This window comes from Phytophthora sojae, assembly GCF_000149755.1.
Source record: "Phytophthora sojae unplaced genomic scaffold PHYSOscaffold_15, whole genome shotgun sequence".
In the NCBI taxonomy this organism is placed as follows: domain Eukaryota; phylum Oomycota; class Peronosporomycetes; order Peronosporales; family Peronosporaceae; genus Phytophthora; species Phytophthora sojae.
In genome coordinates, this window is record NW_009258129.1 from 696,770 (window position 1) to 719,490 (window position 22,721).

The 22,721-nt window shown below is 54.1% G+C and overlaps 8 protein-coding genes across 8 annotated transcripts; 4 read left to right on the forward strand and 4 right to left on the reverse strand.

Annotated features, from left to right (window-relative positions):
* Nucleotides 1-4,031: 4,031 nt before the first annotated feature.
* On the reverse strand, nt 4,032-5,948 carry PHYSODRAFT_342106 (hypothetical protein; the record flags this gene model as incomplete). Its single annotated transcript, XM_009540467.1, has 4 exons — nt 4,032-4,271; nt 4,340-5,142; nt 5,211-5,422; nt 5,497-5,948. 4 exons carry the CDS (start codon nt 5,946-5,948, stop codon nt 4,032-4,034), a joined length of 1,707 nt encoding a protein of 568 aa, XP_009538762.1.
* A 1,991-nt stretch (nt 5,949-7,939) lies between these two features.
* PHYSODRAFT_320024 (hypothetical protein) lies at nt 7,940-8,452 on the reverse strand (the record flags this gene model as incomplete). The annotated part of the gene is made up of 1 exon (XM_009540468.1): nt 7,940-8,452. One exon carries the CDS (start codon nt 8,450-8,452, stop codon nt 7,940-7,942), a length of 513 nt encoding a protein of 170 aa, XP_009538763.1.
* Nucleotides 8,453-9,340: 888 nt separating this feature from the next.
* On the forward strand, nt 9,341-11,087 carry PHYSODRAFT_532657 (hypothetical protein; the record flags this gene model as incomplete). Its single annotated transcript, XM_009540469.1, has 7 exons — nt 9,341-9,510; nt 9,582-9,616; nt 9,695-9,885; nt 9,950-10,069; nt 10,137-10,259; nt 10,331-10,411; nt 10,482-11,087. 7 exons carry the CDS (start codon nt 9,341-9,343, stop codon nt 11,085-11,087), a joined length of 1,326 nt encoding a protein of 441 aa, XP_009538764.1.
* A 316-nt stretch (nt 11,088-11,403) lies between these two features.
* Nucleotides 11,404-11,940, reverse strand: PHYSODRAFT_342109 (hypothetical protein; the record flags this gene model as incomplete). Its single annotated transcript, XM_009540470.1, has 1 exon — nt 11,404-11,940. One exon carries the CDS (start codon nt 11,938-11,940, stop codon nt 11,404-11,406), a length of 537 nt encoding a protein of 178 aa, XP_009538765.1.
* Nucleotides 11,941-12,268: 328 nt separating this feature from the next.
* On the reverse strand, nt 12,269-13,204 carry PHYSODRAFT_258132 (hypothetical protein; the record flags this gene model as incomplete). The annotated part of the gene is made up of 1 exon (XM_009540471.1): nt 12,269-13,204. One exon carries the CDS (start codon nt 13,202-13,204, stop codon nt 12,269-12,271), a length of 936 nt encoding a protein of 311 aa, XP_009538766.1.
* A 1,237-nt stretch (nt 13,205-14,441) lies between these two features.
* Nucleotides 14,442-14,852, forward strand: PHYSODRAFT_439507 (hypothetical protein; the record flags this gene model as incomplete). Its single annotated transcript, XM_009540472.1, has 2 exons — nt 14,442-14,531; nt 14,571-14,852. Coding segments are annotated over 2 exons (372 nt in total), but the record flags the coding sequence as incomplete, so codon positions are not given.
* PHYSODRAFT_533426 (hypothetical protein) lies at nt 14,844-15,074 on the forward strand (the record flags this gene model as incomplete). Its single annotated transcript, XM_009540473.1, has 1 exon — nt 14,844-15,074. One exon carries the CDS (start codon nt 14,844-14,846, stop codon nt 15,072-15,074), a length of 231 nt encoding a protein of 76 aa, XP_009538768.1.
* A 4,194-nt stretch (nt 15,075-19,268) lies between these two features.
* PHYSODRAFT_533271 (hypothetical protein) lies at nt 19,269-19,673 on the forward strand (the record flags this gene model as incomplete). The annotated part of the gene is made up of 1 exon (XM_009540474.1): nt 19,269-19,673. One exon carries the CDS (start codon nt 19,269-19,271, stop codon nt 19,671-19,673), a length of 405 nt encoding a protein of 134 aa, XP_009538769.1.
* Between the last annotated feature and the right edge of the window lie 3,048 nt (nt 19,674-22,721).

The following is a 22,721-nucleotide window of genomic DNA, read 5'->3' on the forward strand; positions in this document are numbered from 1 at the left end:
CGTCCAAGCCCTCCCACGAGTCCTCGATCTCCTGCAGCCTAGGCCATGACACTAGCAACTCCCAGCGGTGGTAGACGTCATTGTAACGGTGGTCTCCGATGGCCTTGACGTCCAGCACGATGCCCTGGGCGGTGACGAGCTCGATCATCTCCTGCGTCACGTTCAAGACAGAATCGGCGTAGTACTTGAGTCTGCTCCCGTGAACTTCGTGCTTCTTCCCGCTCGTGAGATGCTCGATAATAAACGCGTGAGGAGTCGTTTCCACCACGCGAAAGGGACCCAGCCATTGGCCTAGGAGCTTGTCATTGGGTAGGCGCTGGTCAATACGCGACCATAGCACAAAGTCGCCAATATCGAAGTTGCATTCCGCCCCATTCTTGCGCTGCATGTCGAACAGCCTTCGGCGCTCCTTTTTGTCCACGACTTCCTTGTGCATGCCTTCGAGCGACGCACGCAGCTTCTCGATCTGACGCGAAACATCTTCCGGGTCAACCACGACCAGCTCTTCCCCAGCAGGGGTCTGGCGCACAATCACATCCAGCGGCGACGCTGGCTTGAGACCAGTGAAAAGCTCGGTGGGCGAGTGTCCGGCAAGGGATCGAACTTGCGCATGATTGAGGCACGCTTGGACAACAGGCAGTAGGTACGGCCACTCGTGGCGATCCAGACCATAGTCAAGGAGCAGTGCGCGCAAGACTTGGAGCACGTCCTTGTTCAGTCGCTCAATCGTCCCATTCACCCAAGGCGTGTACACCGGAGAGAAAGAGCGGTCCATCTTCAGGCGGGCACACAAGTGGTCCAGCCTTCGTCATCCCGAAGAAGGATGGAACGGTCAGACTGGTGTGTGATTTTCGCCAGCTCAACAAGCGGCTTCGCCGCAGCTTCTACCCAGTGCGGTCGGTGCCTGAGATGATCCGATCGATACCACGGCCAGTGTATGTCTCCGCCTTTGATGTACCTCTCAGCTACTACACAAGGCTGCTATCGAAACGCAATCGTGACGCTACTCACAAGTGGTCAACCGTTTCATTGCGGAAGTGAGTGCCTTGGTCGGAGATCAGCATGTCGGGATGGCCAAATCGCTTCACCCAGTCAAGCAGTGACTCTGCGGCAATATAGGCAGTAGCACTGCCACATGGGTACAGCTCGCAGTAGTGCGTCAGTGAGTCCTTGAGCACCAGCAGGTAGGCGTTGTCACCGTAGCCCTCCCCGAGCGAGAGGTAATCCCAATGCAGCGCCTCATTCCGTCGAGTTGCCGTGAAGGTTGGTCCATACTGGCGCTGAATTTGCCTCGGTCCTTTGACGTGTTTGCACAGCAGGCATCCGCGAGCAAATCGAGTAGCCTTTTCAGCCAGCTTGTCAACATAGAAGTTGTCGGCGACAAGAGATGTCAGTACCTCAATGCCTCGATGGCCCTGAGCTCCACAGTGCGTCACCACAAAGACCCTGTTGAGCAAGTCAGTGGCTCCACTTGGAATCCATGGCTTGTGCTCGCGCACTAGCAATCCTTCCTCCTCCACCAAAGCAAGGTATTTTGGAGGGCGACCTGCAGCTTCTTGTGCCTCACGGACATCGTCGATCATCGGGAACTGGAAGTTGTCATCCGTAAGTGGGCGCAGCCGGGAGAGGTCGTCCACCGGCACCGCGGTTCCTCTGCGCGTGCGAACCGCGCGAGCGTGCACCGTGGCCTGCGCTTCGCGTTGAGGCCGCCATCGCGACACGATGTCAGCCCAGAGGTTGTTTGCGCCCGCTATGTGCTCGATTGTGTAGCGGTAGGCGTTCAGCCGGAGCGCCCAGCGCTGGAGACGATCGCGGACGTGCTGCTTCAGATCGTCATGAGGGGCAAACAGGTAGATCAGGTTGGAGTGGTCACAGAATAGTCGAAATCCACGCCGGCGCAACAGTAGGTAGCTCAGGTTGCTGCAGGCCATCACGATGGGGTAGGCCTCTTTCTCAGTGATGGTCCAATTGAGTTGGGAGTCCTTGAAGAGGCCACCCTTGCATACAACCATGACATGCTCTTGTTCCTCCACGGGGAGATTGGCATCCCAGTGATGCACCAACGTGATGACCACGCTGAAGCCAAGTCGTGAGGCGTCACTGAAGACGCAGACCTCATCTTCGTCCGTGGGAAAGGCCATCATGGCCGAGTCACGAATTGTAGCAATTGCGTCTTTGTAGTCCTGCTTCTCGTCGTCGGACCAAGCAATCGCAATGTTCAATGCGTTCTTGCTGCGCTTGCCAATCTGCTTCCTGGCCTACTCGAGCTTGATGTAAAGGGCGGCAAATCTTCGAGAGTAGTCCACGATAGAATCCCTCAACCAATTCGCCGCGCACACAAAGTATTGCAGCTCCGCTGCTGTGGAGGGCAATGGAAGGTCCGTCAGCGCGTCGATCCGGGCAGGGTCATGACGGATTCCGTCACCAGTAATCACACGGCCGCACCACACTACTTCGGTCGTGAAGAGCGAGCTCTTGGCCAGGTTAAGCTTCAGATTGTGGGCATCCAGAAGGGTGAAGAACTGCCTTAGCACTGCGAAATACGTCGGAATGTCGTTGGCAAAGAGGAGGATGTCATCGATCCATACCTCCACGTGATCCGGCATCAGATCTCCGAACACTTCACGCATCTGACCTTGAAAGTGGAGGGCGGAGTCCATGGCCCTTGCGGCACTCTGAGGGGTGTGTAGACACCATCCTCCGTCATGAACGACAGGATTTCTTGACTGTCTTCATGGAGGGGGAGTTGCCAGAAGCCGTTCTTCAAGTCGAAGCACGCAAATGTGGTGTAGCGGGATCGGCCACAATCTGGTTAAGGCCTGATCAAGCTTCCCACCAGCGCCCAGACACCGACTAACGGAGGGGGTCCCCCAACGACCCGTGATCGGCTGAACTTGTTCTCACCTTGGGTACCCGTCGGCGGGCTGGATCTGCTCTCTCGGGGCTCCGAAGATGCAGCACTTGGTGAAGATCGAGTGTCTTGGCGTGACCCGGGGATAGTTTGTGGAGCAGCGCGGGAATCTTCGCTCTGCGTCCGAGTATACGTTCCGATCGAGGGTTGTTCGCTGCGATCGGTCGGCCTGGAGTCGATCCAAGGCCTGTAGTTGCCTTTCCGGGTGTGTTCCTTCCTTTCCTGGGTTGCTTGCCGCTTCCTATAGCGGGATCGAGGTTGATCGAGAGGAGAAACGATCGCCGCCCGAGCAGTATCCGGTCGATCGGGGGTTCGCACACAAGACATAGATGGCTAGAGTAGGTCAAGCTGGCCAATGTATTAATCCAGTCTTAACCGTACCACTAGCTCACTGTCCAAAGTGTCGATGCTTGCCGAGGCCAATGTAGTTTCTGGGACTTGACGACTTGGGGGACTTGTGCTCTTTGGTGCAATTCTCTTCTCGAGAAGGAATCGCAGGGACTCGGCAGTCTTGGATCACGGGTGGGGCCAATTAGATTCCCCACGACGTACGCTGGTCGAGGCCAATATGTGCTTCCTCGCCACGTTTCCAGGCCACTTGCGTTGTACCGCGCAAATTCTCTTCTGATTTATGTTTAGCTGGTCTCTCCCTACTGCTACCATCTTGCTTACCATCCTACAACCAAACGATTACTGGATTCTTGCCCTGGCTTCGCCCCCATGTGCTTCCCATCCGGGTCGATCGACGATCCACGATCGCCTCCTGATCCACGATCGGCTCCTGATCCACGATCGATCCCGATCGGCGATCAACTCCCGATCGATGACCTGTGCGAGTTGCCGTGCGCTGCCGATCCGTCCTCTTCTGTCCTCGGCCGCCCTAGATCTGCGAGATTGGTCGTCGATCCGGGCTTGGGTCTACGTCGAATCACGCCGCAGTCCAAGCGCGATCGCCCGTAATCTGTCTTGACATATGTGTTGCCTTACGCGTCGACGTTATCCAATCGCTTGAGATCTCTCGATAGACCCTCTTGATCCGCGACCGCAGCCTGATCCCTGCCTATCGTTCTGCCACCATGTCGCTTGATGTCATCGCAGTTGGAAATTCTTGTTCGGTGCTTCACCACACAAACACAATTGCGCCGTTGACCTTGTTCATCAGCGCAGCAATGTTCGTCATCGTCCCGGCAATCGGAATGGTCAGCGAGTTCACATTGCGGTAATCAATAGTCATTCGAAACTCGTCGAGAGATCCCGCCTTACGCACTGGGACGACGGCACTCGCCCAGCGTGCTCCGCTGTTCTTGCGCACCAGACCGCTTGCGACCAGCTTCGACACATGCTCCCGCAGGAACTCGCTCTGCAATGGAGCATACTTCCGTTGCTTGCAGCGGTATGGAATGGCGTCACAACTCGCAGCGGTTCCACGTCCGCTGGGGGGCCTCCTCCCAGGCTGTCCTGCCATACGTCCGGAAACTCCAACAACAGCACCAGGAGCATGGGCGCGTGTTCGGCATCCAGTCCTTTCGCTACAGCATCGCTAACAAGCCGCTCCAGCTCCGGCCTGATGTCAGCAAACACCGGTGGGTCCATCGAGTCATCACCTACTGCAACTCCATCGTCCACCTCGGCTGGCATCCCGTCGACGGCCAATTGGGCGAGCATATCATCAATGTCAATACCGAGAGTGCTTAGGATGTCACGGCCTACGAGCCGTTCTTCCTCATCGCTCTCCATCACCACACACGGGACATCACGAAGATGCATAACACCCGCCGCCGTCTGCAGGTCTAGGTCGACGGTTACCATTGATCCACACGTAAGTGGGCGGCCATCCGCCACCACCACCTCCACGGGAGTGTGGAGCTGCTCACAGTTGAGGTCAGGTTGTAGCGAACGAAGTGAATCCACTACGCAGCTGGGTATCACGCTTCGGTCGGCACCAGTGTCAGGGATGTACGCCACTTCCAGCATGCCATTGATCTGAACCGAGCGCGCAGTCGGACGCGCCTTGACCACCTTTGAGCGCACCACGTCGGCACGCCGTTCTTTGGAGTCTCGAAACCGTTCTAACGCCTCACGACGCTGCTCTACTGTCACCGTCGGACACTCTCGAAGCCAGTGAGGTCCATGACAGAACAGACATCCCTCCGTCGGCGGCTTGGACGCGCGCGGCGGTTTTGTTTCTGGTTTTGCACTCGTGGCCGCCGCTTGGGGGGTGGTCGGTTCTTCTGCTCCCGCGATTGGCCACTGGACTTCTTTGAGTCATGACCACCACTTGAGCCTCCAGCAGACGTACGGGTTGCACCACGCGCAGGTGTGCTCTCCTGCACCAGCCGGTGAAATCTCTGCTGGACCTTAGCATGTTCCAGCACCAGTTCGAAGAGCGCAACATCGTCCACCTTGCACTCACGCCTCTCCAGCTCTACGAGGCGCTCGATCTGCTCCCGTAAGACGACCGGCTGGAGGTTTTCAATTAGAAGTCGGCCTCTGGCCTTCATGCGGTCGTAGCTGTGGGGTCATTCCGACCAATGAGACCCTGAAGTCCATTCTCCTCCTCGATCCGCTTGAAGTCTTGAAAGTACCGGAAAATGCGGGCATCACAGTCTTCGACTCGCAGGTCCATGCGCAATGATTGTCTGAACAGTGACTTCACGTCCGGGACGTACGCGTTGGTCAGGGACTGGGTTTTCACCCTGATCAACCGTAGGAGGTCATCATCGCTAATGGTCTCCAGTGGGCGCTTCAACAGGAATGTGGCGATCGTGTCCAACACCCGAGGTCGAATGGAGCCCTTCACCGTAGCGACTACGTGGGTGAACACTTCGCCAGTCACACTGCAACGATGGCGAATCTTGGTGACGTAGTGATTCCATTCTCGGTACCACACGACAAGCGCCGCATGCTCCCAGTCCGCCAGCTCCGGAGGCCGCACGAACTCGTAGATCGGTTGCGGGACCGACGTGCCAGCGTCCATGTTGACATCGCCTTCAGGGTCCATCGCGAAACCACCGCCAGCCATCATCTGAGAGGCCATTGGGCGGCGAAGAGCTTGGGCGAGCCTTGTCACGGGGCTTGGTCACAAGCTTGGTCGGAGCGTCCTTGAACTCGGCAGCACTCCGGTGTCTCGGGTCGACGACGCGCACTCGAGGCCAGCAATCGAACTTACGCCTAGAAGTAAAGTTAACTTTATCGCACGAGCTGCCCTGCTCGTGAAGAGGTAAGTTGGAAAGTGAGATGTATTTAGGTAGACAAACGGAAGCAACTAGCTGGCTGCCTACTGGGGCACAAGGGGGCCCTGTGCATGCCGTCCGCTACTCCTTCGCTTGCTCATGGCCCTGCACCCGCTTCTCTGCGGCGAGGGCCCTTGATGACGCTCTGTGATGCTTGGCCCAATGTCCTTCTCCAGTCACCGTCCTTCACAGCGTCGTAACCATGTAGACACGCAGCCATCGGCTCCAATGATTGTGCTTGGGCCACTGGCGATTATGCCCACGACGAACTTGAGCCAGCTGAGCTCGACAGTCTTCCTTCGGTCTCATCCAGGGTGGCAATGCCAGACGTGGCGCCTTTCCTAAGCCACGAATAAGGTTTATGTGAAATTACTCGGAAGTCAGTGAAGTGTACTCGCAATTAAGTAGCACCCGTGACCAGGTACCGAAACTGGGCCTTGACGCATCATTAGCGGAGCTGTGTCACAGCTTGACCGTACAAAAAGTGAATCTAAAGACGGTAAGAAGTGTTTAAGGGGCTCTAGGGCAATAATTTGTCTTGGTAAACACAGTACTAGTGAGTTGTGTTTTCGAGTGGTATTACTACTACGAAATATCTAACAAATGATAAAAATGTTAATAGCATCGAAGTGGTTATACCGCTAAGACCCGCAACAGCTTTAGAACTGAATATCTGTACTGTACTAGTTAGTGTGGATTCAGCGAAGGCTCTCTGCAGCTTATACGCGGAAATGACTTCGAATCTTTCTTTACAATACATGCAACGCAACAAACTGAATATTCCAGATTTTGCTACAGTACGGCAATGGACGCAACCGTACACAACGAGATGGGATCACGTCACTAGTCAACCACGACGAATGGCTACGGTACAGAAGTTCAAACAAACTAAAGCGACAAGGCTTTTTGCTGAACGGTGACGAATCTACCGTATTGTCATGCAACAAATACGACGTTGAAGATACATAGCGCTGTAGAGCTGTTCGGCCAAAGCAGTTTTAGGAATCCAAGTGGATTTTGCACAGCACAATCGCCATGCTAGCGATGTCCTCCACGCGGCTAAGGTGCTACATGTATCTGTGGATATAGCAGGTAACGATGCCAAATAACAACAAGTTGGATGTGTGTCGTACTTTTACTCACACGCCAGTGGGGCCCCTACTGGGGGCCCTATGTCGTTGTGAGTCTTACATACACTTTGAGGTTCGCCGCGGTATGAGAAAGCGCGGCGTGGCACGCAGACAACAGAACGACAGGTGAAGACTGGATTGCGCTGGCAGCGCTTCAGTCGGATCACAATCATCTGTACATGTATCCGCGCTTTGGATTCCGAAAGCTCCGATCCCGAACCATCGCCGGGCAAATCGAGTCCGAGAGGGCGAAGATTCCTCGCTGCAGCTTTTGAAACCCTGGCAGCCATCGAGTCGTTGGCGATGATTGACGGTATGGCGCTGCGCGAGGCGGCAAGTGTGTTGTGTGCGTTGTCGCCGTTGCAGCGGGCAACACTCCGCCTTCATTATTGTAGGTCCCGACGCCACCGCTGGATACTTTGCGTGCATGCGTGTGCTGCCCTCGTTGCACTTCCTCATGAGCTGGGCACTCATCGTCGCGGAAGGCCGGGGCGTGGATACGTACGATTACGGCAGGAAGGGAGGCCTCGAGGGCGATAAATTACTGTTGTTGTTATTATAGTCTCTGGCTAGCATATCGAGCGCTCGCATGGCAGCACGGTGTCCGTAATCACCCGCCGCGCCTGGAAGCGCCCGCGTCTATCTGGAGGGGCTCTTGCTGTCGTTCACATGACCCGCTGGCGCTTGAGGGGTCCGCCGCACGGGATGGCGGGCACCGAGCAGTGCTCGGGGTTCCACAAGCGGGCCAGCCTGGCCTCCTCCTGTTTCCGGCGGATGTAGCTGCTGTGCGCTGGAAGGTTGGCAACCCCCAGGCGCTTGGGGGTGACGGGTGCGGCGCACTCGGCGAACAGGCTCGGGTCCAGCTCGTTCAGGTACTCGTCGAGGCTGCGGATGAGCACGCGCTCGACTGGCTTCGGCTGCTGCTGCTGCTGCTGCTCGAGCTGGTGCTTGCGCTCGAGGAACTCCTGGATCTCCTCGTACTGGCTGCGCGAGCGGCTGTCGTGCACGCCGAGCAGGAGGCTCGAGGCCTCGTCGAGCCCGCCCACCTGCGCGCAGATGTAGCGCTGCACGTGGTCCATCTCGGCGCGGTACTGCTGCTCCTTGGCGGGCGACGCGAACTGCAGCGGGCGGCGCACCACGCGGCGCGGCGGCTGCAGCTTGCTGCTGCTGCTGGACATCATGGGGCTCTCGGTGTTAGCGGGCGAATGCTGGAATGACACCGAAGCTGCCAGTGCCGGCACCGAAGTCCTACGGCTGTTACTGCCCTTCAAGCCTGATTGATACCTAGATGTCACGCCCGTCGTAGCGTCGCGCTAGTGAATTCTTTTTTGGTTACCTACACCTGCGAGCGGACCTGCAGTCCAGAGGTCTGCGGAAACAGCGATTGTATCTGGCATGTATAAGCCGATACCATCATATTTGACGGGTATGCAATTGCAGGGCAGGCTACGCCGTCATCTGGTTCTAAAAAATCGGGAAAGACATGTCGGGTTTTACTCGAAACATCTTGCCAGCGCTTTGCCGGGGGCTGGATTATTATCGCGCCGCGAGGAACTCGCGTCGATGGTGGCGGGATTTTGTTGCCATCACGCTGGTTGGCGCGCAGCGATCTTGCCGGCGAGCGACGATTCGTGTGGGTTCAAGCTGCACGCGGCGCAGATCAAGCTGCACGCGGCGCAGATCAAGCTGCACGCGGCGCAGATCGGATCGGGGCGCGGTGCTGCCGCGCGTGTGACTTGGCTTGGATGTCAGATGGCTGCCCCGCCTCGGCTCACCAACCGGGTGATCCATTGATCGACGCACGGGAACCGGCGCGAGGCGTTGGCTTCGGCCGGGGTGAAGGAAGGAATCCTCTGCAGTTGATTCCAACTGAAAGATATGAATGAACCTTTGGGTCGAATAGCTATGTGTACTATAGCTGCAGAAGCAAAACATCACTACAAGAAGCTCCATCAAAGATTGAAGAGATCAAAATCGGCCAAAGCGTCCGTCATTCGTCAAAAGTGGTCTCCGCTTTCGCCCAATCAGCGGACGCATACTGGGGGAGCGGTCAAAGTTCAAGCATGATGCTGGCGCCGTCCCCCAGCGCCGGCGGCGGCGTCGGCGCCGAGCGCGCGCTGCTGGCGGGCGGCTTCCTGCTCTTCTCGTCCACCGTGGCGCTCTTCTGCCTGGAGCGCAAGCGCCACCGCCAGCGCGTGTGGCGCCAGCGTCTCACCTACAAGAAGCTCTCCAAATCGTACGAAATAGACGCGTATCAATGCCTACCACTTAGGTTTCCCGCCCTCTAACGTTTACGTGCTGCTGCAGGTCGGATCTGGGCGCGTCCTTCGGCCTGGACATCGGTGCGTGAGGAGAGGAGGAAAAATCCGCCTTCTGATACGCTCGCTGACGGCTGTGTATCTATCTCTCTGTTGCTGCAGGGGGGACGCTAGCCAAGATCGTGTACTTTGAGCGCCGCGACGTGGGCAACGATACGCGCAAGCGGCCGCGCTCGGCGTCGCTGGACGTGGCGGCCGGGGAGATGAACCAGTTCCTGCGCGAGAACCAGTCGTTCGGCAGCACGGGCGTGCAGGACGTGCGGCTGAGAATCCACTCCAAGACGCTCAACGGGGTACGCGGACGCTGCAGCTGCAATTGTGGGTTGCTGTTCGAACTCATTGGTCTGTTGCCTGCAGATCTTCCACTTTGTCCGGTTCGAGAGCAACAAGACGCGCGAGGCGATCGAGTTCATTGCGAACAAAGGTATCAACCAGTCGCTGAGGATCCTGCCGTGCACGGGCGGAGGCGCCCACAAGGTTCGAGCTGCGGGTTGCAATTGAGCGCCAAACGCGGGTTATTGACGTTGTTGTATGTGGTGCGCAGTACGGACATGTTTTCAACGAGATGGCTGGCATTGAGCTCGAGAAGTACGACGAGATAGACTGTACCATTTTGGGACTGCATCTGCTGCTTACGACGCTGTCCGATGAAGTGTACACCTTTGAGGTACGCACTGAGCGTTGGTGTGCTGTTTGAGGTCGAAACTGACATGTTTTTTTCTCTTGACTGTGGTGCAGGTTGTGGACTTTAACTCGCTCGCAGCCTCGCGGGTGAAGGTCATCCAGACGGACGTGAACGAAGATGTGTACCCGTATCTGGTACGCCTCTTACCTCATTTTTTCACTGCTGCTGACTTTGAGCTATTCTAACTCGTTAACATTGCTGCAGCTGGTCAGTATTGGCTCTGGTGTAAGTGTCCTATATGTGAAGGCCCCCGGGGATTATGAACGTGTGAGCGGTAGCAGCATTGGCGGCGGCACCTACTGGGGGCTTTGTCGTCTGATGACGCACTGCGAATCGTACGACGAGGCGTTGGATTTGTGTGTCCACGGTACCAACAAAACGGTTGATATGAGCGTGGGGGACATCTACGGCGGCGCGTACGACAAGTTTAAGCTGCCGGCGTCCACCGTCGCCAGCAGTTTCGGAAAAATGATTTCGACTTCGCGCGAAAACGTGAGCGAAGCGGATCTGGCCCGGTCGCTGCTGGTTATGATCACCCAGAACATTGGTCAGGTCGCTTTTCTGAACGCGACCTTGTACAAGACCAAGAACATTTTCTTCGTTGGCAACTTCCTCCGGCACAACAAGATTTCATCACGGACACTGGCGTACGCTATCAATTTTTGGTCGAACGGAGCGATGGAGGCTCGCTTTTGCAAGCACGAGGGCTATTTAGGAGCGCTGGGTGCGTTCTTGCGACACGCAGAGGTAACGAACGCCCACGGTCAAGAGTTTGTGTCCGCAACGAGAGGATCGAGTCGATCATCCTAGATCTACAGTAGGATGAATGCACCCGTGAAAAGTTGCTAAGTTCCGTAAAGTCTCTCAATAGAGCGATGGTGTTCGTAGATCTCAAAAATTTTCGCTCGCGTCTCGCGATTAAGTGCAGCCGGCTGTGGCAATAATGCGCCATGCTGGTTGGAAGTGCATTCAAAACGTACATGTGTTTCTTGCAAAAAAAGCTCGATGATTCTCATCGTGAGTTATCGGTACACGTTATCACCCTTATTCATATGTGCGTCATTTGGAGCAAAACTACACTCGCTTTATGCAATTGCCTGCTATGACGGACAGCCTAAGCTGCAAGTTACAGCGTCTCGGCGTCCGGCGCGATGGGCTCCAGGCTTCCTTTGCCCTTGAACGCCTCGACGATGTCAGCCTGCTCGCACAGCAGCAGTCGGTCCTTCTGGTTGCCGAGGTCAGCCAGCTTTCGCCAGCGAGCAAAATCCGAGGCGTTGCGCTTGTCGCCGTGGGCCTCCACCGGGTGCTCCCAGTGGCACTTGGAGAAGGCGATCATGGTCGTGAGTTTTTGCTTCTTGATGTCGAACACCAGACTCACAATGGTGCCCGTCTCCTTCAGCCAGTTGCACTGCCACAGCTCGCCCGGGCGGACGCACTGGTACGCGCACGTCTGGTAGTTGGTGCGACCGGCCATGGGGCCGCCGTGGATGGCGTACACCACGCGGTCGTGCGAGAAGAACCACAGCTCGTAGCGCCACTTTTCCGGCTTGCCGTCCGCCGACTCGGCGTCGTAGTCGTAGATTAGGTGCAGGTCGCGGATGTCCTTGTCGAAGGTCGCGTCCAGCGGCGTGTTGGTGTGGAAGCCAGGAACGGTGAGGGGCATGGTGTGGTGCTTGGTCACTTGGTAGGAACTTGCGGAATGAGCTTAATCTGACCGGAAAACTCCATATTCCCCGCTCGCCACCTCCATCTACATGTAGAGTTAAGGTTGAGCGCAATCGGCTGGGGTGTGGCCCATAATCTAACTGCTGCACTCATCGCGCGCTGCGACGAGGTAAGGTCCATGTTCATCAAACTCGCACATAGGTAGAACCTTACCTATCAAACTCCCGCACACTGGCAGCCCCTGGCATGATGTTATTTTCAAATGACGACTTGATTCAAGTTCAGCTTGTTCCAAAACACGGTGACAACCTCCTACCTTGCGTACGTCACGGGAGTCCGCGTGGCGGTGGCGCTTGTCCTGCGCGAGATCGGTCGATGGCGTCCGACACGTCGACACCGCGTGATTCGCAAACGCCGAGGCCGATGGCGGACCAGTCCAGGTCACTGCGGCCCTTGGCGCGCTCGCTCAGGAAGCGGTCGATGAGCGTGGACAGGAACGGCATCGGCACTTGCGACTCCATGGCCAACTGGTGCGCCAGTCGCTGATCCTTGTAGCCCAGCTCCAGAGCGAAGCCGCCAGGACGATGATCGCGCTCGGACACACGCTGGCCGTAGCCCTTATGGATCACCGAGTTCAGGAACGTGCTGCTATAGAACTGCATCGCCTGAACGCGGTCCACGCCGTTAGCCTCTAGCAGCGCGAGCGCCTCAGCCATGGACTCAATGGCCGTCGCGATAAGAAAGTTCCCGCAGAGCTTGACGGCGCTGGCTGCGCCGGGATCTTCGTTGCTGAACGGCGCCACGCGTCCGTTCGTACACTTGTGCAGCCACTGCGACGCCTGCTCCACGGCGTCCGCTGCCGAGCCCGACAGCACGAAGTTCGCCTGCATGGCCTCCATCCCGTCTGGTCGCGCAAAGATCGGCGCTGCCACGTAGCGCGTCTTAACCTCGCGGTGCTTGGCGTCCAGAGCTCGCGACGTGTTCGGGTGGATCGTGGAGCAGCCGACATGCAGCGCCCCGGGCGCCAAGTTGGCGAGCAGTCCCGAGCCAGGCTTCGCTTCGTCTCCCAGCACGACGCTTGTGACCACTTCGTCCCTGGGCAGCACCGAGAAGATCGTGTTCGTCTGCGCAGCCACCTGCTCGACAGAGTCGGTGGGCTTGGCTCCGAGCAGCGCCAAGCGGTCGACGTTGGAGCGGTTGGCGTCGAAGCACAGCACGTCGACCCCAGCCTTGAGCAGGTTGTGCGCCATGGGGAATCCCATGTTGCCCAGGCCGATGAACCCGACAGCTGTCGTCGCAGTGGACGCTGCACACCACGCAGCACAATGAAGAGAGAGAGAGAGAGAGAGAGAGAAAGCTCAGCAGCAGCCACATCCTAGCACACAGCGGCATCTTTACCTGAAAAGCTTCGGCGTGCAAATGATCCGTAGAAAGCTCGACGCAGCATGGCTGAGGGCACAGGGGCTTAGCAATTGAGAAGGTGCCAACTTCCGCGGAGAAAGACTTGGGACTGGTCTTGCCGAGCATCATCGCGGATACGGTACACCTCTTCAAGCTCATCATTGGCACTGTTCCGGGGTAGTAGTACAATAAAATAGTAGTAAGATTCAGTAATACTGACAATCAATGTTGGCAGTAGTAAATCTAATAGTAGTAAATCTAATACCGTTTACGGCGGTATTCAATATGACTATCGTTTGTTTGTTGCACGCTACTACAGTAATGTGCGTGAATACCGGACGGGTCCACAGCTAATACCTTTGTATAATTTATAATTCTGGGCTTACGATGTGACGAGATGGTGATGAGCAAAGGTACTGAGCTAAAAATCCATTAATCTCGTGACGTCGTATTCAGCGGTAATTTGAATATTGGCGCGCTTTCGCCACTTTGATTTCCATTAAAAGCGTTCACTTCCTCATTTGCGATCAAAGCCTCAAACTACCAAGCCATCATGCCCAAGACCCCACTTCTAGCAAAAGACTCCGCCTCACTCACGCACAGAAGCTACGCATCATTGCCAAGGTGGAGAGCTCACCGAGCATGTCCTACGCGGAGATCGCGGAGTGAGCTGCTGCAGAGCTCAGCCTCCCTGTTGCTCCCGGAAAGGCGACAATAGGCGACATCAAGCCGGCCAAAGACAAGCTGCTACAGTGCCCGATCGAAAAAGCTACCCGCAAGAAAGCTCAGCCCGAAAGCCATCTTCTGCTCGACCAATACGTCATCGACTTCGTCATGCTCGCTGAGGCGGAAGGCGTGAGCCTCAGCGGAGCGGTGATAATTGCGCACGCGAAAAAGCTCATTACGAAGCTTCGCATCCCTGCTGAGCGGGCACCTCGGCTTGGGAGGTCCTAGCTCCGGTGCTTGCAAGATCGATTTGGTCTGAAGTGGCGTAGAGCCTTTGGAGAGTCTGACTCAGCCAAGATGGACGCGGCCATTGATGAGATGAAACGCTTAAAGAAGCTCATCAGCACGTTCCGACCTCGGGATGTGTTTAATATGGACGAAAGTGCATTTTTCTATAATGCAGTGCCGCGAGGGTCCATCTGCAAGAATGCAGCCCCTGCTTTAAAGCAAAGCAAGTCAAGGGTAACTATGGCAGTTTGCACGAATGCAGATGGGTCAGAGAAACTGCCTATTCTGTATCTAAGCACTGCTACGGCACCACGGTGGCTCCCTCAAAAACCCGCCTCCCTCCAATATTTCGGCACGGAGAAGGGGTGGATGACGAGTTGGATGTATCAACAATGGGTGGTGGTTCTGGACGAAGCGATGCGCGAGAAAGACCGTAAGATCCTATTGCTCGTGGATAACGCGTCGCCTCACCACGAGACGGGTCTCAACCTTACCCATGTGAAGGTAGAGAAATTACCGCCAAACACGACGTCCAAGATTCAGCCTATGGACCAAGGTATCATCCACTGTATCAAGAGGTATGTATTATCAGAGAAAATGTTGTATGCGCTCGACCAAATAGGAGAAGGAGTAGATGAGCCTTATAAGGTTGACATTCTTACCGCTTTGATGTGGTGTGAGAACGCCTGGTTGAAGGTTACTGCTGATACCATACAGCATTGCTGGTATCACTCGGGTCTTATTAACAAGACCGCCATCAATTTCTTGACGAACTAAATAATATCAATACATTCCTTTTTCTTAACCAATCGGATTCACCTTATACTCTTGGAGACCTTATATATATCAGGCGTCCGGTATTCACGCACGTCACTGTACACTGTACAGTACTACGTGGCTAATACTTCATGAAGGAATAATCCTACCGTAAGATCAACTATGTAGCATCCCAGTCCACCACGAATACAAATAGTGGCTGGTCGACGCTTACCACAAGGATGGGATGTTTGTCCTTATATGAGACAGCCTCAAACAAAAATATACTAATCAACCAAAGTACGAATCGCGATTTAAGCATACCGATCGAAAGAGCCGGGTTCTGTGGCTATTGAGAGATGAAAAATGTTAAGAACTCGCGGAGTGACGTCGGTCTTAAAACAAATATCTCCATTTTCGGACCCCCCAAATCCCGGATTTTATTTGGGGCTTGTGAGCTCAATATTTCTCCGAAATTTACGAATTGTATACTGCCGGAAAGTTTTTGCTAAAAGCAATCGAATTAGAGTGTTTTTCGCTTAATACGAGTGATTTTAACTTTCAAGATTTCGATGTCCTGTTGGGTACGAAATGTGATTGGTCAGCTTCAAACGCGATTATCTCGATAACTCTAATGGTGACTTAGTATCATTTTGTTTGAGGCTGTCTCATATGGCGGAAGTACGAAGTTTAATCGCTAGTGTAGCGCTAAATCTTCCTTAGTATACATTCACCGACTATAGTACTCTAATAGGCCTTGTAAATTCCAGGCAGTTGTTCCTGGTGGAGCAGATTTTACATAGTTCGATCCACGAAAATGTTGTCGCTTTGTCACTATTCTGTAGCGAATTGCATAACCCTTGTTTCTCAGTAACGAGGTTCAACCACCATGACGTCCAACTCGAACGGTTTTGTTTCTGCAAGATGGCGCATCCTCGATCGAGTTTATCCACATATATTATAAATAGAAAATAATTCGTTAATCAACTAGCAGTGGACTTTCCGAGAATTACGCACTTACGTAGATGTATTGAAATGACTCCGCGATGAATGCAAAAGTAGTAGCCGGCACAAAAGCGAGAGAACAGGTCGCTGCGGCTACGCATGTGATGCGATCGGTTCGTTGATGTTGTGGAGTGCAGTCTGAACCATTGCATTTGCAGCCCAATTACGATAATACCGAGCCACACCAGGATAGTGTTGATCACAATATGTCAGGTTTGTGGCCTCATCCTGCTTGCTGCCCCGAGAGTCCATGGCGATGTTTGCGAGTTTGTCAGCCATTTTGTTGTGGCACCTGTAGTGATGCTTCCACGAGGCAATTCGCGCACCATCAGCTAGCGCTCTTGTGCGTTCGTACCACGGTTTCAGCCTTCGTGACCGTGGGCACCTCCGATCGCGCATCATCCAAAGAATCAGCTGGCTGTCGCCAGCAATATGCACGCACGGGAGCTGCTCGGTTACTACGTATCGGAGAAGGTTGTATAAACCACGGAACTCCACCACGTTGTTCGTGCACCATCGCTACACTGCTCAGCCACTTGATGTGCGGTATCCCGTCAGGTCCGACCTCGACTAGCACGCTTCCACTGCCACCGGGCCCTGGGTCACGTCGAGAGCCCCCGTAAAAAAAACGACATACTTCATAGTTGCTGGCGTTGGAGGTAAAATTGCGGTCAGCGACTCAGGGGGATGACGAAGTATTTTCCTCAATTCCATCGCTATTGCCCATTCGCCTGCCTGTCGCGGATTGAGACAGAAAGATGCCGCCACTAAGTCGTACCCCGCTTGCAATCGAAGTTCGAGCTGGGCCTGCCGTTCTTGTGTCGATAATCGTGTTGTCTCCGTTTGAAATAATTTATCCAACCTTGCCCTCCAAATACCGCTGATGGTCTGCAGGACAGCGTTACCCCAGTACTTGAAAAATCCCCACGTAGAAATCACTGCTCAGACACATTAGGACAAGGTCACGCATATCATCATCACCGTTTCGTCGAAAATAGTAGTGAAAGAATAGTACTTCGAAGTACTAGTATTAACGTTATTTCGCATTTCAAAAGACCACCCATGAATTAATATTCTAGACACCCCGGTAGTACCGGTATTACTATTTTGTTGATAGTCACTCTTCTCCATAGGAGGGATGACACGACAGGGCGACATCTAATTTACTATGGCTTCTGACCTTTCATTCCCGATACCGGGCCGCACAGGTACTTGCCCCGCGTTACCGGTTTTATGGTGAAGCCATCCTTCGCGACCCCATCTCCGGCGGCATCTTCGGCGCCGTCGACGCCCGCGGCCGCGCAGGCTGCCGCCGGCCCTGCGAGCGGCCCCGCCAGCGTGTCGGCCGTGTGGTCGTACTTCGACAAGGACCAGGGCGGCAACTCGGTCTGCAAGTTCTGCGAGCGCGTGATCAAGGGCCACCACTCGTCCAACCTCCTGTCGCACCTGCGGACGCAAGGCCGGACGGACCCGACGCACCGCGAGGCCTCCGCCATCTGCGAGGAGCACCGCGAGACCAAGCGCCACCTCAAGCGCCAGAAGCTCGGGCTGCAGGCCGCGGGTCAGGCCGACTTCGCCGTGTACCCGCCGCCTGCGGCCTCGCAGGCGCTGGCCGCCGCTGTGGCCGCGGCTGGAGGCTCGCCCAGCATGTTCTCGGCCGCGCTCAAGCGAGACGCGGCCGTGGCTGCCTTGTACCCGTTCGCAGCGCCCGGTGTAGCCATGAGCAAGGAGCAGCGCGAGTCGCTGGGCTCTGCCTACGGCGTGCAGTCGGTGCAGGTGGGCGCCGAGCAGTTCACCCAGGACTTGGCCCTCATGGCGCTCATGGACAACCTGCCCCTTAACTTTACCACGAAGCCTGGCATGCAGTACATGGTGAACCAGTTGGTCGGAGAGAAGAAGCTGCCGCTGCCCACGGAGGAGGCGCTGGCCAAGAGCGTCCTGCTGCTGCAGGAGAGCGTCTTCTTGACGACCAAAATGGTGCTGGCACGAGCTAAGAGCGTCGCCGTTTCGCTCGAGGTGTGGCAGCACCCGGCGCCGCCCACGGAGCCCAAACCCACGCGCTATCTGGCCGTGAAGATCCACTTCAGTGTGAACTTCCGCCTCTTTGACATTGCTGTGGGGGTCGCGCCGCTCGAGGATTCGGCAGGACTGGAGACCATCAAGGCCATTCTGGACTCGTACCTGGAGCGACTGGGCATTAAGGACAAAGTCATCGCCTGCGTCAAGGACGAGCTGCACCTTGGGCCCAAGGTGCAGCTCACAACGGCCGACCTGCCGTCACTGTTCGTGCCTATCAACTTCGACGGGCGGATGTTGTCGCCCGATGCGGCCCAGAGCACGTTGCTGCTGACGTCGGCCGTGCAGCATTTACGCGTCTGCTTGACCCAGGCTGTCTTCGTCAAGGCGTTCCCCGTGGTGGTGAACCAAGTGGAGGAGTTTGTGGGCAGACTGACGGAGAACGAGGACGCGATGATCGCGCTGGGCCGGAAATCCCCGCTGTTCAACCTGGAACTCTCCCCTGATGACCAGGAGTCCACCTCCTACTACGAGTTCCTGCGCGATTTCGTCGATCACTTGCCCACGCTGGAGCAGATCGCGAACGCACACCTGGTCGAGTACCTTCCAGCCTCGACGGTGGAATTTATCAGTCTGTTAGTGAAAAAGCTGCGGCCGTTTGCGAGGTATTCGGAGGCGCTCGAGGGGGAAAAGAACAAGAAAACCGGCAGCGACAAGGAAGTGAACAAGAGCGGCATCTCCAGTATTTCAACCATCGCTGCGGCGCTCGTCACGTATGCTCAGAAGCAAGCGAACTCGGCGGCCGAGAGTGTACCGGCCCATTTGGAGCCGGCGACATGGAGACGCTTCTTCGAGACCCTCGCCAAGAAGCTGCGCGAGGAGTTCGCCACACTTCCGCCGGTCTGCTACGCTGCAACGTTATTCGACCCACGCTACAAGAACCGTGAGTACTGCTATCTCTCTCCGAAGACCGAGTGCGACGTCGGCAAGGATTTTCTGCGTCGGATGTTCACGTCCGATGGCGACTCACAGGCCTCATCGGCGCTGGCGGAGTCTGCAGGCTATGTGAACCTAGGTAAGGGCTCGGCCAGTCCAACGAGCAACGAAGTGGCGCTGCCTGATGACGAAGACGATGATCTGCTGTCGCACCTCCCGTCCGAGTCTTCCAAGTCGTCTCTGCAGGGCGAGAACGAGATGATCGCGACGTGGGAGAAGGAGCTGAGCGCCTTCTTGAGCCTCCCAGTGTCGGAGCGCAACGTGGACCCGCTCGCGTGGTGGAAGACGAACCAGCTGCGCTTCCCTCTCATCGCGCCTTACGCCGAGATGGTGCTGTCGCTGCCAGCGGCGTCTTCTAGTGGAGAGACTGTTCGGCGCAACGTCTACAGCGTGCTCGTGCGCACGGAAGGTCCTGCGCGCGAGGCTGCACTGGCCGACAGCCCAGCCATGGTGGAGGCGTTCCTGTGCTTCCAGAAGAACAAGGAGTACGCTCTCGAGTGGTTTCGGTCGGGCCCCAGCGCCACGGGCATGGCGGAGGCAGCGGGCCTGAACGCGGACTTGGAAAGCAGCGCCGCCAGCTTCAAGCATATCGAGAACGTGTGATGTGTACGTTGTCTAACTACGAGTCGGAGAGCGAAACCCCGCCGATACCTATGGTCAGTGCCCTAGGGGCGGGTCAGTGCTAGCGCTCTAATATCGCTCTAATATATTAGGCTATCATTTGTGACAAGCTTTGGTAAGAGAAGGGAAGAGAACAAAGTGACAGCAGAGTAAAATGAACTAGAGTAAAATGAACTCCTACAGGGCACATCCTTGCTGTCGCTTTCGTTTCTACTATCTCATCTCGTGCCGTTTCGCGCGCCGAACCACTGGCTGTCGATTTTTTCGAAATCATTTAATTTGTCATCAAACTTCATTTAGTTGACCTGTAGTGCTAGGAGTAAGTGAGTGTATCGAGATTGTGTATCAACACTTCACACGCATGCCTCATGCGCAGACCTCTACCAATACGGGAATTTCCGAAATATTCCTATATCCTGGCGATCACTGACAGAATATGGGAGACATTTTGAAGGTTCTACATCGTTTGAAGTGCTTTCTTGGAGCTATCCGCCAGTGTTGATAGACTGTTCGATTTGCTTTATCTGTAACTGTTGTGTACTTTGACGTAGCTGCTTTGTATAGCAAGCTGCATCAATTGCTTGGTCGGTTTTGCGGTCCTCCGCTGTCTAATCTTCTGCTGATCGATTTTGATAACCTGACATTTTCCTTTAATGCACTACTACACCGTTGCCGAGCCCTGGAACTCTCGGTTAATCTTACCTCCGCACAAAAGTACGCTGAAAATAGTTGTACTTTTGAAAACGAATAACGGTTGGCAATTGGGTAGCAACAGGACAACAAGAATAATGTTTATTTCTCAGCGCTTTAGCAACACTTGCATTAGCAATCCTTTCGTGGCCAGTAGGTATCCCCGAGTTGACGTGTATTGCGCCTTTTAGTCTTTGTTCCGCTTTTTGTTTAAGATTGAGGCTCTGTACTTGCAAGAGGTTGGATCAGTGCTTATTTTATTAATGTCTTAGGGAAACCTAACGAAATACCCCTTCGAAAACTATTTCATGAGACACCCTTCACGGCCAGCACTAACCATATGCCCCTCATTTAAAATTCGCCTCATAGGAATGACATACAAAGTACCACTGAAAGTGGTGAGAACGTAGGCAGCATACTTTATCTCTCTGCTGGAGATTATACCTCTCCTTCACTTTCATAAAAGAGCTCGGTAGAGCATTTTTTACCATCAGGTTTGAGTCAGGTTTGACATCAATATGACCTTTCCGTGACTTCCTTTTCGAGTTTGCAGCTCTCTCTCTCTCTCTCGGACATAATGATTCCTCAACATGTATTGATATTATTCATCTCAAGTCGACCACACCACTAACAACGCAGTATACATCAAAAAGACATGTATCAGCATTTTTGCCGGGAACTTATCAGCTTTTTAGCCGGGAACTTCTCATTTTTCTAGTGAATCCGTACCAGATGATAATTTTATAAGTTTCCGCACACCACGATTCCGGTTTGTCGGCGACAATCGGTGTTTAACGTGAAATAACGCTGTAGATAATAGTAAGTCAAGAATACAATAGACACAAACTGCAATAATTGTGAACACAGCAAGAATGATTGCCGCCAGCCTCCTTGTCGCTCCATAACTCAAAGTCTAATAGAACTAATGCATTACAGAGTATTCGTTAAGCATCCCCAGTATTACCTTCATTAGCGATGTTGCGTGGTTGCTACATGTATAGTTTTCGTAATTTTGACTTATGATCCAGTTACTGGGTCCGATTTCTCACAAATGGGACCTTAGATAACGCTGTAAAACTTGAGATAATGATTCGTAAACCTATTTAGTCGTTAACAATTCGATCCATACGGCGTGCAGTAGCAGTCTGGCTTCGCTTTAGCTTCATATACTTCAAGCAATATTGTGCTTTGCAATGATTTTGCCGACCATTTTAGACGCTAAATATGGCAAAGCCTGCTCCTAAATATGTGTGAAAAAAGATACACGACCTGCTAAAATTATGCATAAATCCACCTCCTCATATATAAATCGACTTGGGAGGGCCTGTCTGCAGCCATGCACTGGCCAGTACACCACCGTCCATGATCCCCAGCACATCCAACCTCTTATGCATAATTGCCGTGTGTCTAGATAAAAGCCGACAGAATTGCAGCTGCACAGCCACAATTGCACTTTCAAAAGTGCAATTGTGGCGCTTTTAGCGTAATTCTAGGCCTCCACCCAACTATGCACCTCGATTTATCGTAAATCTAGCAGTGGTCGCTATAAATACAGCAAATCTCGCATCATATTGCCAAAATCATCAATACAATCGAGAAATATCTTGCTGTGCAGCTGCAATTCTGTCGGCTTTTATCTAGACACACGGCAATTATGCATAAGAGGTTGGATGTGCTGGGGATCATGGACGGTGGTGTACTGGCCAGTGCATGGCTGCAGACAGGCCCTCCCAAGTCGATTTATATATGAGGAGGTGGATTTATGCATAATTTTAGCAGGTCGTGTATCTTTTTTCACACATATTTAGGAGCAGGCTTTGCCATATTTAGCGTCTAAAATGGTCGGCAAAATCATTGCAAAGCACAATAAAATATTGTTTACAGCATACGCTAACGGCAAGTATGCCCATGTTGGGGCTCACATAGCTAAGACTTACAGAGCTATACTGTGCAGACAGCAATACTTTTTGCATACGAGTACATCTTTTTAGAACACCACGTAGCCCAGTTTGCAGATCCACAGGTAGAGCTCAATCGAGTCGATCAGCTTTAGCATCGGTCGGCGCGGACACGATTCCGCACAACATCGTCAACAAAACGAAGAAACCCAAAACAAGACTTGCTCACTGAATTTACGAAATTATTTAGCAATTGCACAATACCGTATTGTGCTTACACAACAGTCGTATTGACAATACGACTGTTGTGTAGCATTAATTCTTTAGCATTTTACGCCCAACCACAATACAATACGTATGCCTACCGCTGTTACTTGCATCGACACTCCAAGACTGAGGAGTAGTACGATTTTCTTTGTGGGTCAATGGCGAGGTACGATCC